Raw genomic sequence first — 15,892 nt, 5'->3', positions numbered from 1 at the left:
GAATGGACTGTAACTTACAGGAGGTCAGGCTGCCGGTGCTGGCTTCTTCTGATGCTGCGGACTCGAGGATTGAGCTGTGTGCCCCGCCCCCCCCCCCCCCCCCCTCTGTTGAATATGCAGAGAGAGCAGGGAGGGTTTTGAGTGTGCTGCTGGGATCGCTGTCTCTTATATAACACAAAAGCCGGGCTTCTGTGTTTTATAAATGACTATAGTGAGCGGCAATGCAAGGGGCCAGGGCTGAAGGTTCCAGCTGGAAATAAATTAAAAAAAACGTTATTAATGCATTAAAAAACTTGAAGCTGCCGGCTGGCCGGGCCCCCTGCATCGGCATCCCTGGGCCCAGCCACTGCCTCCTCAGCTCCTCTCACCGGCAGTCCCCTGCTCTCTGTGACACACGTGCAGCCTCTCATGGGGCCCCCTACTGACTCCGGGCCCTCGGACCACGGCCAAAGTGCCCGACCGACCAGTCCGCCCCTGCTCAGAGACAAAGCTGCCTGATGTGGGCGGAGTCCTGGTTTAGGGGAACCAATGTGCTCATGTCTAGTAATAATCTTTTTATTTCTATTTTAGTAGATGGACAGGAGATGAGGAAAACTTCAGAGGATTGTCTCACTTTGTCTCCAGACTGTAAAGTAGAAGATGAGAACATCACACAGTATAGTCCAGGAGAAAACCCGGCTACCTCTAATGTCCATCCGGCACCACACAGTGTAGATGGACCATCGTATTCCTCTTATCCCGAGGAACCTCAGACTGTGAGGCACGGTGCCGGACCATCGTATTCCTGTTATCCTGAGGAACCTCAGACTGTGAGGAACGGTGCCCGACCATCGTATTCCTCTTATCCTGAAGAACCTCAGACTGTGAGATACGGTGCTGGACCATCGTATTCCTCTTATCCTGAGGAACCTCAGAGTGTGAGGGACGGTGCCGTCCTTCCAACACATAAGAGGTTTTCCTGTACTGAGTGCGGGAAGTGTTTCCGTTTTAAATCCTATCTTAATAGACATGAAAGAGCCCACACAGGGGAGAAGCCGTATTGCTGTCCTGAGTGTGGGAAATGTTTTTCACAGAAGTCCTTCTATCACAGACATCAGAGATCTCACACAGGAGAGAAGCCGTATTGCTGTCCTGAGTGTGGGAAATGTTTTTCACAGAAGTTTGATCTTTACAGACATCAGAGATCTCACACAGGTGAGAAGCCACACTCCTGTCCTGAGTGTGGGAAATGTTTTTATCAGAAGTCTGATCTTTACACACATCAGAGATCTCACACGGGAGAGAAGCTGTTTCCCTGTCCTGAGTGTGGGAAGTGTTTTTCACGGAAGTCCTATCTTTACAGACATCAGAGATCTCACACGGGGGAGAAGCCATATTTCTGTCCTGAGTGCAGGAAATGTTTTTCACAGAAGTCTACTCTTTCCACACATCAGAGATTGCATACAGGCGAGAAGCCGTATTCCTGTCCTGAGTGCGGAAAATGTTTTTCATACAAGTTTGGGCTTTACACACATCAGAGATCTCACACGGGGGAGAAGCCGTATTGCTGTCCTGAGTGTGGGAAATGTTTTGTAACAAAAACAAACCTTGTTAGCCATCGGAGATCTCACACAGGGGAGAAGCCATATTTCTGCCCTGAGTGCGAGAAGTGTTTTTCACAGATATCGAGTCTTTCCAGACATCAGAGATCTCACACAGGGGAGACGCCACTTTCCTGTTCTGAGTGCGGGAAATGTTTTTCAACAAAAACAACTCTTGTTAGCCATCAGAGATCTCACACAGGGGAGAAGCCATATTTTTGCCCTGAGTGCGGAAAATGTTTTTCACAGACATCCAGTCTTTCCAGACATCAGAGACTGCACACTGGTGAGAAGCCGTATTCCTGTCCTGAGTGCGGGAAATGTTTTTCAGATAAGTCCCATCTTTACAGACATCAGAGATCTCACAAGGAGAAGAAGCCGTATTCCTGTCCTGAGTGTGGGAAATGGTTTTCACAGAAGTCCAGTCTTTACAGACATCAGAGATCTCACACGGGGGAGAAGCCACTTTCCTGTCCTGAGTGAGGGAATTGTTCCTCACTGAAGTCCTGTCTTCCTGTGCATCACACAACCCTTGAGGTGTATTAGTGCACTGAGTGTGGGAAATGTCTTCTATATGAATGTTGGTGGACATGTGGGGAAGAAGCACACCCTGATATACATCTCAGATATACTCCATGGCTGATCTTCATCATGTAAGAAACACTTCATAAGGAGATCAGGGATCACCAAAGACATGGATGAAGTGTTGCCCCGTGTTGGCCATTGATAGCAGGAGAAAAATAAAAATGGAGTCATTACCTTTCATTGGCTGAGTACATTTTGTGGTGTAACCTTTCACAAACACTTAAAGGTCTATTTTTCAAATTATTTTATTTATCACAAATGTGAGAAGCTTTCAACCAGTCTTTACAAATGTTGGTTATATTTTACTTCATACACTACTTTCCTATGATCTTTTGCTCCATCTAGTGTCCATAGTGCAGTATTAATCATAGGAAATCACTGTATTACCTTGCATATGGCAAGACTTTGTCATATTTGGTGGGCAAATGCATGTCACATTCTTCCAGCTTTTTTATAAATAGACCCTTTGATTTCCTTTGTGGATACCTGAGTGCGGTAGATATCAAAGAACATAAATTTATTAAACTAACCATTGATTTATAAAAGAAGATACTACGTTTATCCAAATGATTGCACTAAGTATAATGTAAACTAACACCATCTAGTGGACGGATTTAGCATTTTCCAATTTAAATCAATTGCAAACATTTGACCAGCACAGCAGATAGCTTAATAACATTTATATAAAGATGGGAAGTATGTAGCAGATAAATGAATAGACCTCCTTGCAATGTTATTACCAGGCTGCAGCTAGGGGGAGCTCTAATGTTTGGATTGTGATCACAGCAGAGTGATCCCATCTAGCGCACATTAACCCTTTCACTGCCAGAGCTGTGTTTGCATTATTTTTGCACACATGGTAAAATGCAGATTTTGGGCCTGAAGATTAGATAAAACCCCCAAACATATATTTTCTGAAAGCAGAGGCCCTGGAGAATAAAATGGTGGTAATTGTTAAGGTGTTCCTCGTACACAAATGTCACCTTCATATCCGGGTTTATTTTCTCCTTTCCCCCATTTTCTATGGTGTGATCTTTTCTACAATACATTGTTATAATAATGTAACACGTTGTGTATTGTATATTGTAAATTAGATCAGTGAATATTATTTGGTCTTTGTGAAAGTTATAGAGTCTACAAGCTATGGTGCCAATCATTGAAAATTGATCACACCTGATGTACTGACGGCCGAATTTCATTTCTTGAGACATTAATAAGCCAGGACAGTATAAATACCCCCCAAATGACCCCTTTTTGGAAAGTAGACATTCCAAGGTATTTAGTAAGAGGCATGGTGAGTTTTTTTTAAGTTGACATTTTTTTCCCACCATTCTTTGCAATATAAAGATTTTTTCCCCCCACAAAATTGTTATATTAACAGGTTATTTCTCACACACGGCATAGGCATACTTGCAACTACACCCCAAAACACATTCTTCTACTCCTCCTCTTCTAGTATGGCCATACCACGTGTGAAACTTTTACACAGCCTGGCTACATACAGAGGCCCAACATCCAAGGAGTAATTTCAGGTATTCTAGGAGCATAAATTACACAACTACTTTCCTGACAACCTATCACAGTTTTGAAGGCCATGGAGCACCAGGCCAATGGAAAAGCCGACAAAATTACCCAATTATGGAAAGCAAACACCCCAATGTATATTCTATTAGGCATATTGAGTCTTTTGAACATGTAATTTTTTTCCATACGTTTTTGGAAATCGTGGAAAGAAAATGAAAACGCTTTTTTTTTTTAACACAAAGTTGTTCATTTATAAGATATTTCCAACATATAGCATGTACATAGCAACATTTATACCCCAAAATACATTCTGCTACTCCTCCTGTATGGTGATACCACATGTAACGGAACAGGGCACCCCTGACTGGGTACCTCCGTTGACAGATGCTCCTAGTGCTTTCCAAGGGCACCAAGCACTCCACCAGACACTGTAACCACGTCAGACCCCACGAACCGCCGCAGTTTGGTTAGGGTCTCGCAATCTCCTACCCACCCTGGACCTACGACAAGGCTCCAGGTTCCTGTGGGTGAACCTCCTTTCCCCAGAGAGTGTAGCAGACAAGCTCTTATACAAGCTCTTACAAGAGCTTAGGGATTATCCAAGGGAGTATGGAGGATATAGCAATCCCTTGTAGCCGATTCCCCCAATGAGAGACAGGACTCTAGATTGAGGGTGAAGTAACTCTAGAACAGCTTTACTGAACAAGACTTATATACAGTTTTCACCCACAAGGTTACCACCCAGATGGACCTTGTTGAAGACTGGACGTGATATTCACCATCCAATAGGAACAGAGTTTTACACTCTCATACAGTGTACAAAATATACAATGTGGGACAATCCCCCCTCCTCCTTAGCACCCAATCCACATATCTTTATACATCCCATAATATGTTTCTCTTAAGGCAGACAGACAGAACAATGGTAGGTCATTAGCACTTAACAATGAGACAGGGCAATCCACATTCCCTCCCAATACACAAACAAAAGGAAAACCTTTCTGACATTGAAAGATATGTAATATACACAGCATTTAGGAATTACACAGATTTCATGGCAAATGGGAATAAATCTTAATATTTCTATATGGAGATATTGCTGACAAATATGAAGCAATCCAAACCATTACTTATCTGTCTTTAAATTCCAGTGACGGTGAATACTGTCACACCACATGTGTGAGACTTTTACACAGCATGGCAACATAGAGAGGCCCAACATGCAAGGAGCACCATCAAGTGTTCTAGGGACATAAAGTACACAATTATGTACTTTAATAAATAACAATACAATAAATTCCTGACAAACTATCATCTTTGTAGATCTTTCATAATTCTAACGCATAGCATGTACAGTTAGGGAAAATTCTAATCTCAGAATGTTACCTGTATAAAAAAGACACCTGTCCACAGAAGCAATCATATTCCAATTTCTCCACCGTGGCCAAGACCAAAGGGCTGTCCAAAGATGTCAGGGACAAGATTGTAGACCTACACAAGGCTGGAATGGGCTACAAGGCCATCGCCAAGCAGCTTGGTGAGAGGGTGACAACAGTTGGTTAGATTATTCGCAAATGGAAGAAACACAAAATAACTGTCAATCTCCTTTGGTCTGGGACTTCGTGCAAGATCTCACCTCATGGTGTTTCAATGATCATGAGAATGGTGAGGAATCAGCCTAGAATTACACGGGATAATCTTGCCAATGACCCTTAAGGCAGCTGGGACCATAGTCACCAAGAAAACAATTGGTAACACCCTACACTGTGAAGGACTGAAATCCTGCAGAGCATGCAAGGTCCTTCTGCTCAAGAAGGCACATTAACAGGCCCGTCTGAAGTTTGCTAATAAACATCTAAGGCCGGGTCCACACTTTAGCAGTTTAGCAGTGGGTTCACACTGCTGTGTGGAGTGGCTCACAGCAGAGGTCTGGTGTGTCCCTGTTCTCTTTTTCAGGGATGAAGCAGGCCCAAATTTTTGGCTGCATTCGGACCTGAAACAGGTCAGAAGACGCACAGGACTCTTCTGCAAACCGCTCCGCAGCCATCCCCGAGCTGTGTGAATCGGCTCCATTAAGAGCTGGTCACAGTCTCTAGTGTGAAACCAGCCTGAATGATTCAGAGGAAAACTTGGTGAAAGTGTTGTGGTCAGATGAGACCAAAATCAAGCACTTTGGCATCAACTCAACTTGCCGTGTTTAGAAGAGGAGGATTGCTGCCTATGACCCCAAGAACACCATCCCCACCATCAAACATGCAGATGGAAACATTATGCTTTGGGGGTGTCTTTCTGCTGAGGGGACAGGACAACTTCACAGCATCAAAGGGACAATGGACGGGGCCCATGTACTGTCAAATCTTTGGTGAGAACCTGCTTCCCTCAGTCAGGGCATTGAAAATAGGTGGTGGATGGCCCAAGGCAACAAAGGAGTGGCTCAAGAAGAAGAAGCACATTAAGGTCCTGGAGTGGCCTAGCCAGTCTTTAAACCTTAATCCCATTGAAAATATGTGGAGGAAGCTGAAGGTTCGAGTTACCAAACATCAGCCTTGTAACCTTAATGTGATTGTAAAGTCTTTTTTTTTTTCTATTAAATCAACAAATATGTTATACTTACCTCCTCTGTGCAGTTGGTTTTGCACAGGGCAACCTGGATCCTCCTATTCTCGGGTCCCTGGCTGGAGCTGCTGGCTCCTCCCTTCTGTTGAGTGCCCCCACAGCAAGCAGCTTGATATGGGGGCACCAGAGCCAAGCTGCAGCTCCCTGTGTCCATTCAGACACGCAACTACCGTTCAGCCCTGCCTCCTCTCTCTCTTGATTGGATAACTGAGTTTGATTGACATCAGTGGGGACCAATGGCACCGCTGCTGTGTCTCAGCCAATCAGGAGAGAGAGTCTCGGACAGCTAAGGCATTTGTGGCCATCAAATGCATTAAGATAAAAACCTTCTGACTTTACAACCACTTTAATGACTTGGAGAGGATCTGCAAAGAGTAGTGGGACAAAATCCTTCCTGAGATGTGTGCAAACCTGGAGGCCAACTACAAGAAACATCTGACCTCTGTGATTACCAACAAGAGTTTTGCCACCAAGTACCAAGTCATGTTTTGGGAAGGGCTCAAATACTTCTTTCACTCATTAAAATGCAAATCAATTTATAACTTTTTTGAAATGTGTTTTTCTGGATATTTTTGTTGTTATTCTGTCTCTCACTGTTAAAATAAACCGACCAATAAAATTATAGACTGATCATTTCTTTGTCAGTGGACAAATGTACAAAATCAGCAGAGGATCAAATACTTTTTTCCTTCACTGTACATACCAAGAAATACACCCGAAAATACATTCTGCTGGCCAAAGGGTAAACAAAATATTACTTGTGGTTTTAGTAGTGCAGTTGTCCACAGAGGAGAGCATTGGTCCAGTCAGCAGGCAGGGTTGTGGTCAGTAAAAACAAAAGTAATTTGTCCAGGCAGCAGGCAGGAATATTGTCTATAGTCAGTACAGTCAGCAGGCAGAGATACTGTATTGTCAGCACAGCCAAAGCATTGGTTCAGGCAGCAACATGGTCAGCACAGCCAAAATATTGGTCCTGGTATTAGGCAGGAACATTGTCCACAGTACAGGTAGCAGGCAGAGGCATGATGGCAATAAGTTAGCAGCAGGCAGAAATATCAGGCTTAGGGCCTCAGTCAGGTAAGAGCTGGGCACTGTTAAACTTTCAGTATGAAATAGAAATACATTTTTATTATTACAGGTCAAGAATGGTGAACTTTGAGGCCTCAATTGACCTTGTTACATATTGAGTCAAAACCCTTTCAGTTTGAAACACACATTGCGTCCATTGTTTGAGATGGTTTTGTTTGCATGTACTTTAAGATGAGAAGCCATGTCATCTGCCCCCCAAGAGGAGCTGTGTTTGACAAACTTTTAAATACAATGCTCAGAAAGGCAGATAAATAAATTGCTTATCACAGGTGGAACGGCCTTTGGGGGAAAAGGTTTACATAAGACATCCTTCCCCTGGTCATGAAACAAGAAAAGCCAGAGAGATCATAAAACTTTATGTTCGGGCCATGACTCACACAATGGGCGAAACTCAATTTCAGGATAACACCTGTGTTCAACCATCCACCATGCAAGTAAACTATTGTTTCCACCCTGAGAAGACAAACAAAACTGTCTGGACAAAGACTAGAATCTATCATTTATTTACCTAAACACCAACAGGGGGGTAAAGTTGTTGGAATCTACATGGAGTCAAATAACCATTGTCACTTAGATTGATGAGAACTGCAAATCTCAAAATGAATTTCATAAAATCATAAAATGATACAACATCTTTGCCCCATCATATACAAAAGGTGTTATGGAACTATGATGTTATGACAACCTCCTACTGAGAAGTACATTATATTCTATCATATAGTAGTGTCAAATGGTCAGAAATTTTGCCCATATTTTATCATCCAGTCCCAAATCATGAATGTACTGTTGTTAACATAATAATGCCTAAATGGATAATACTCTGATTGGAAACAACCCATGTGTACATATACAAGCTGTTGTGTATCAATATATATAACTGTATATGTATCTATATAATTCTTACTGCTACTAATTGAAGTCTTGGGTTAAACAGTAAAATCCAATATAGATATATTACATAAGATATATTAAATATGAGAATGGTGTTATCCAGATTAATCTTTATTCAGATACCTGGTGGATTAAATGGACATGTCATAGATGAGAGCATGATTACATTTTATGTTGTTTTATAATAGTCTTAAATGGAGAAATCTTTATTTAATATACTGGTTAACCAAGAGGTGTCACCCTATGACATCACCAGTTAATGAATAAGTAACCCCAACCAATAGGATAATGTTCCTCCCACGGGGTTTGGCTTATGATAATTTTTACTGCCCTTTTGTTCAACACAAAATAAAAAGGAACCAGAGATGTAATAGGAGACACAAGACATCACATTTTGCCCAATATACATCACACTTACAACATACACACTATTACAGCTATGCACAGACTCACCTACACAGACGCCATCTTGGTCCACCATGTATCTGAACCTTTGAGGGACGCCAAACGAAGCTCCTCCCTAATTGGCCACCATCTTGGAAAAGCAGCCATCTTAAGGAACCTGGTAACTACTATTCTAAGCTAGCGGCCATTTTAAATATGGTAATTATGCCTTGCTGTTATTTGATTATTATTCAATATTGTTTATATACTTCCTTAAATGTTTTACATTTCATATTTAAAGGGTAACAAAAGTACAATCCCAGCCGTATAAACCATATGTAGATTTTTCTCTAAAGAGATGATTTTTGTTTTTATAACATTTTTAATATCAGATTAAGCGCATTATTTGCGATTTTACGTCTTCCGTTTTGCATGGCTTATTCTCACTTCATCTGCAGTGGAATGACTTTCGGCCATGTGATTCGCAGACTATTGTGGTCTGATTATATAGAATATTAATTTATGGTTCATACTACACCTGGGAAAAACATAATCTTGCTTTATTTTACTTTCATCGTTTAGCTAAATATCACATTGCATTTATCGTTTTAAGTTTGTATCTTATGTAAGGTTATCTCTTTGTGTCACCCAAGTATGATCATTTATGGTGAAAATATGTCTTGCGAATAAATATTCTTATATATATATATATTCCCTACTGTAGACTGTTTCACTAAGATTGGTATATGCTTTTAAAAAGAAATTAACTGATAAAAAAAAGAACTCGGGAAAATTGCGTGGTATACCATGAGTGTCTGAACAAAATTAATTGGGTTTTTTCTGAGATATTAAATTATTTGCCGTAATCGGCTGGAGGCACTGCGTCATAATTCTATTGATAGTTCAGACATCGCCTTTTAGTAATAAATTAAAAATAGTCAAATTTTATACCAAAACGCACAACAACATGTGACCGGCTGTGATTGGACGCAGTCGATCACATGGGTAAATAGCCAAGTCATTGGCTCTTTTCCAAGATCAGGGTCGCGCCCTGTCCAAGCAGCACGGTGCGGCCACAATCGCCGCACTGCGTGCCCCCACTTGCGCACGAGAGAGGCTGTTCTGGTAAGCCGTCATGTGAACGAGAGCCGCACCGCTCCGCCGTCATTTGACGGTGGGTGTGCGGGCAGCAAGTGGTTTAGGGGGAATGCTGTGGACCTCCCACTTACCTCCGAGTTCCCAGAATTCCCCCTTTAATTAGGGTTCCCAAAGCCCCCCTTACATCAGAATCTGCAGGGCACCCCTTAAACCTTACCTTATTGTACTCACTCACTTGGAGGCACGAGAAAGGGAAGGGAGAGAGGGTGGAGACTTCAGTCATAGACATTGGATAGTGAGCTCACTCACCCGAGGGTGGAGGCTCAGGCATCGAAGCCTTTCATCCACAATGTATCTGCCAGTTGCTGAGCTTCAAACTTCCAGCCCACACACATCCCTTTCCTGAGGCACAGAATTCCAGGGATTGGAGTGTGGGTGGGCAGACAGAGAGGTAGGGGTGAGAGGAGGAATAGATCAAGCCCTTCTCTCCTGTCTGTGTATGGGGGTGAGGCCGGTGTGCACATCTATGCACTCAGGGGTTGTGGTACTTGAGGAGCCACAGTCCATTCTGAATATGATGTCTGGGTTTCAGGTGGCCTGAAACCCGGACACATAATTCAAAACCCGAACTGTCCAGGTGAATCCTGGACGGATGGCAACCCTACAGGAAGCGCCAGCTAAGTGTGTTATCCTGGTTAAAGGGTTTTAATAGCAAAAGATTAAAACACTCACAAGAGGTAAAATATACAAGTGCTCACCTGGTGTCAGAGTCTCTGGATCCTCCTAGAACCATCCTGCAGGACCGCTGTCATCTGTTCCGGCTGCTGGGCAGAGAGATGGCTGGTTTGGGAGACTGGAGGAGCCCCAAGAAGCCACGCTAACCAGCATGGAAGGCACAGTGGAAATGCAGTCACCGGAAGGATAGGAGGTACAAGACCAGAAGAGAAGCAAGGCTTTCCTCTTGATCTATACACAGCCAGTCACATGGACAGCAGCCATATGTGGTCCTGTGCATTCCTTTATTGTACCCCCATAACCAAAGACCAGTGACTTTTTCTGGATTACCCTCTACCCTGATCATTGGTATTTTTAGATATTTATTGCTGGCTGGACTATATATAATCTTTGTGTGCCAGTATCTCCTTTCTCTATTAGTAGAAACACAGGATCTCCATCTTCCCTACTAACAGGACAGCGATCTGCCTTGTTTACACTGGCAGACAACTGTTCCGGCTCTCTAGGGAATGATTGCCAGGTGCCAACGGACACCGTGTCCACCAGACACGCTGATTGGCTCCTGCTGTGTCCAGCGGGAGCTAGGCGGCGGCAGAGCGTATGCCCGCCCCAGACCCAGAAAAGCAGATGTGATTCTGTGCAGAACAGCCGCCCTACCGCAGTACATGTATGGGGGTGGTCAAAGCAGAAAGTCTCCCTGATAAAGAGGCTATGACCTGGTGGATTGCATGCGGAACTCCTGGGCCCAGCTGAGGACATTTAGGGCCTTAAGATTGAAGATGTGGTGGATGTCTCCTTTTGGTTTGGGAACTGTGGACAGAGAAGAACTCCTGGAACTCTTCTGGCCTTAGCTCAGTGAGATAGAGTTTGGAAGACTAATGTCATAGACAGGTTGATAAAAAGTTTAGGGCTTTAGAAAGAGCCTCCAATGGCTGTCAATGTGGTGCCTTCTCCACTCTCCATCTCACTAATAAAACCCCAATGGATGACTCTCTATGAACTGATCACATTCCAATCACCGATCATCTAATCATTGGTAAAAAAGAAGACGCGGCACAGAATATTGTACGAAGAGTTTTTATTGTACAAGATCAGAATAAGCGATTACCACACAGTAATGATATGAATAAAATAAAGCTTAAATATTTTATAATAGAATTAACAAATGTGTCAAATGTATTAATAATCATACATTGGTTGGACCAATAAAAAGCCGGCTACTTCAATAAATCAAGCACATGTATTGCCATGATTGTCCATCTCTTGCCCCATGTACTCTGATGATTGCCCACTTGTTGCCCCATGTATTGTCATGATTTCCTGCCTGTTGCCACATGTGGGGAGGAATCGGTAAAGGTAGACAGTAGAGTCATGATTTTACCACCCACTTAACCTTAGATGGCAGCCGGATGGGGCTGTACACATGGCACTGCAATTTGTAGCTGCTGCAAACCTCACCCCCCCCCCGGTCACATTGGGCAATGGTATTCAACTGAATGGGGTTGTGCTGCAACAGCCCTGATGCATACAGTTGCTGCGTATTGGCTTGGGCTTTACAGGGTTAACATAAGGGCTCCCAGCTGCCTGCCAACCCCACAGCGGGTCAGAGGGCAATGCGGGTGTAAACCAACCCCGAGTGGACTGAGGTGGTTTCACAGCTCCATTCGGGTCTCCGAAGTAGTAACCCGGAAGCGGCAGCACAACGTCACGTCCGGGTTATTCAACGTCACGATGGCGGCGAATTCAAACATCTGTCACTATTCAGAAATGCATATTTCGGCATATTGAATAGAGTGAAAGCGGGGGAGGGGGTTGGGGTCTTTTAAACCCCCTATCCCTTCGTAAAGAGTACCTGTCACTGCCTATTACTGTCACATTCCTCCCCTCCCTCCGATCCCTCCATAAAGAGTACCTGTCACTGCCTATTACTGTCACATTCCCCCCTCCCCCAGATCCCTCCATAAAGAGTACCTGTCACTGCCTATTACTGTCACATTCCCCCCTCCCCCCCGATCCCTCCATAAAGAGTACCTGTCACTGCCTAATACTGTAACATTCCCCCCTCCCCCCCCGATCCCTCCATAAAGAATATCTGTCACTGCCTATTACTGTCACATTCCCCCCCCGATCCCTCCATAAAGAATATCTGTCACTGCCTATTACTGTCACATTTCTCCCCTCCCCCCGATCTCTCCATAAAGAGTACCTGTCACTGCTTATTACTGTCACATCCCCCCCGATCCCTCCATAAAGAGTACCTGTCACTGCTATTACTGTCACATCCCCCCCCGATCCCTCCATAAAGAGTACCTGTCACTGCATATTACTGTCACATCCCCCCCGATCCCTCCATAAAGAGTACCTGTCACTGCATATTACTGTCACATCCCCCCCGATCCCTCCATAAAGAGTACCTGTCACTGCTTATTACTGTCACATTCCCCCCGATCCCTCCATAAAGAGAACCTGTCACTGCCTATTACTGTCACAAGGGATGTTTATATTCCTTCTCACACCAATAAAAGTCATCAGATTTTTTTTTTTTTTTTTTACAATTGTGCTAAAATTAAAAAGTTAAATAAAAGAAATAGGAAAAAAAATAATTTTTAAGCGCCCCATCGCCATGAGCTCACGCACAAAAGAAAATGCAAACGTAAGTCGCGCCCACAAATGAAAACGGCGTTCAAACCACACATGTGAGGTATCGCCACGATCGCCAGAGTGAGAGAGATAAATAAAAAGATCTCCTCTGTAACTCTAAACTGGTAACCGCTAAAAATTTCTAAAGCGTCGCCTATGGAGATTTTTATGTACCGTAGTTTGTCGCCATTCCGCAGGTGTGCGCAATTTTATACCGGAACACGTTGGGTATCTATTTACTCAGCGTGACATCATCTTTCACAATATACAAAAAAATTGGGATAACTTTACTGTTTACTTATTTTTAAACGCTGCGAAATGTATTTTTTCTTTAGAAAATGGTGTTGGAAAGACCACTGCGCAAATACCGCGTGACAAAAAATATTGCAATGACCGCAATTTCATTCTTCAGAGTCTTTGCTAAAAAATATATATAATGTTTGGGGGTTCTAAGTAATTTTCTAGCCAAAATATTGATTTTAACATGTGAACCACATGAGTCAAAAATGGGCTTGGTCCTTACGGGGTTAAAACATTTCCTGCACTCTGAACATTAACAGGGAAGCTCACCTGTGTGTATTCTCTGATGGCGAAGAAGGTTTCCTTTATTATTAAAACATTTCCCGCACTCTGAACATGAATAGGGACGTTCACCTGTGTGTATTCTCTGATGGCGAAGAAGGTGTCCTTTATCATTAAAACATTTCCCGCACTCTGAACATGAATAGGAACGCTCACCTGTGTGTATTCTCTGATGGCTAAGAAGGTTTCCTTTACTATTAAAACATTTCCCGCACTCTGAACATGAATAGGGACGCTCACCTGTGTGTATTCTCTGATGCTTATTTAGGCTTACTTTATGATTAAAACTTTTCCCGCACTCTGAACATGAATAGAGACGCTCACCTGTGTGTATTCTCTGATGGCTAAGAAGGTTTCCTTTAGAATTAAAATATTTCCCGCACTCTGAACATGAATAGGAACGCTCACCTGTGTGTATTCTCTGATGGCTAAGAAGGTTTCCTTTAGAATTAAAATATTTCCCGCACTCTGAACATGAATAGGGACGCTCACCTGTGTGTATTCTCTGATGCTTATTTAGGCTTACTTTTTGACTAAAACTTTTCCCGCACTCAGAACATGAATAGGGACGCTCCCCTGTGTGAATTCTCTGATGTCTAAGAAGGTGTCCTTTTTTATTAAAACTTTTCTCGCACTCTGAACATGAATAGGGACGCTCACCTGTGTGTATTCTCTGATGGCTAAGAAGGCTTACTTTATAATTAAAACATTTCCCGCACTCTGAACATGAATAGGGACGCTCACCTGTGTGTATTCTCTGATGGGTAAGAAGGCTTCCTTTTTTACTAAAACATTTCCCGCACTCTGAACATGAATAGGGAAGCCCATCTGTGTGCATTCTCTGATGGCTAAGAAAGCTTCCTTTACGATTAAAACATTTCCCACACTCTGAACAGGAGAATGAATTCTCTCCTGTATGAATCCCTGTGTGGTATAAAGAAGATTCCCCGAGATGAGATGGTTTCCCGCACCCGTCGGCACTGTCAGATATTAGAGGACTATGTGAAGTATCAGGAGATTCCAATGATCTCCTCCAATGGTGATCTCTGTCATGTATATTATGAGGAACGGGATTTACTTCTGGAGAAGATGCCATGTCATTATCTTCTGTAGTCACATCTTCCTCCGATGTCCTTCTATTCCCACCACAGAGTCCGTCTGTCAGAAGACAAGAAAAATTACCAAGAGTTTTCCACACTCATATACACTGCTCAACACTTTATAATATGGGCTGTAATAGAGCAGCACGAAATGCCAGCAGAATGCTTGGATGTATAGGGAGAGGTATAAGCAGTAGAAAGAGAGAAGTGCTTATGCCGCTGTACAGAACACTGGTGAGACCTCACTTGGGAGTATTGTGCGCAGTACTGGAGGCCATATCTCCAGAAGGATATAGATACTCTAGAGCGAGTTCAGAGAAGAGCTACTAAACTAGTACATGGATTGCAGGAAAAAACTTACCAGGAAAGGTTAAAGGACCTTAACATGTATAGCTTGGAAGAAAGAAGAGACAGAGGGGATATGATAGAAACTTTTAAATACATAAAGGGAATCAACTCGGTAAAGGAGGAGAGCATATTTAAAAGAAGAAAAACTACCACAAGAGGACACAGTTTTAAATTAGAGGGGCAAAGGTTTAAAAGTAATATGAGGAAGTATTACTTTACTGAGAGAGTAGTGGATGCATGGAATAACCTTCCTGCAGAAGTGGTAGCTGCAAATACAGTGAAGGAGTTTAAGCATGCATGGGATAGGCATAAGGCTATCCTTCATATAAGATAGGGCCAGGGACTATTCATAGGATTCAGATATATTGGGCAAACTAGATGGGCCAAATGGTTCTTATCTGCCGACACATTCTATGTTTCTATAATCAGAGTATAGCATCAAATCAGGGAAACTCCTGGGATATTCATCTGCTCAGTGAAGTAGCAGAGGGGGTTGTTAATCAGTTTCAGCTGGACAGGGCCGTAGAAGGTCCTTAACCCATCAGCAGGACCGGTATCTGCTCCTTTGTGCAAGGAGGACCAGGATGAGCCCTGCCAGAGCCCTACAAAATGACCTCCAGCAGGACACTGGTGTGAATGTCTCTGACCAAACAATCAGAAACAGACTTCATGAGAGTGGCCTGAGGGCCCGACGTCCCCTAGTGGGCCCTGTGCTCACTG

General features: G+C 43.1%; 3 protein-coding genes across 3 annotated transcripts in view; 2 read left to right on the top strand and 1 right to left on the bottom strand.

The window, feature by feature from the left end:
* Window positions 1-15,892, top strand: part of LOC309550245 (uncharacterized protein) — a gene marked incomplete at its 3' end in the record, with an annotated part of 2,091,994 nt that overhangs the window by 91,819 nt on the left and 1,984,283 nt on the right.
* The window catches only part of LOC309550782 (uncharacterized protein), a 197,420-nt gene that overhangs the window by 91,500 nt on the left and 90,028 nt on the right, over window positions 1-15,892 (top strand). The window lies entirely within an intron of this gene.
* Window positions 13,696-14,562, bottom strand: LOC309548877 (uncharacterized protein; the record flags this gene model as incomplete). The annotated part of the gene is made up of 1 exon (XM_082248807.1): window positions 13,696-14,562. One exon carries the CDS (start codon window positions 14,560-14,562, stop codon window positions 13,696-13,698), a length of 867 nt encoding a protein of 288 aa, XP_082104933.1.

This window comes from Pelophylax lessonae, assembly GCF_965119305.1.
Source record: "Pelophylax lessonae genome assembly, chromosome: 3".
Classification (NCBI taxonomy): domain Eukaryota; kingdom Metazoa; phylum Chordata; class Amphibia; order Anura; family Ranidae; genus Pelophylax; species Pelophylax lessonae.
Note: the sequence above shows the minus strand (reverse complement) of the source record. Positions and strands in the feature narration are given on the sequence as shown.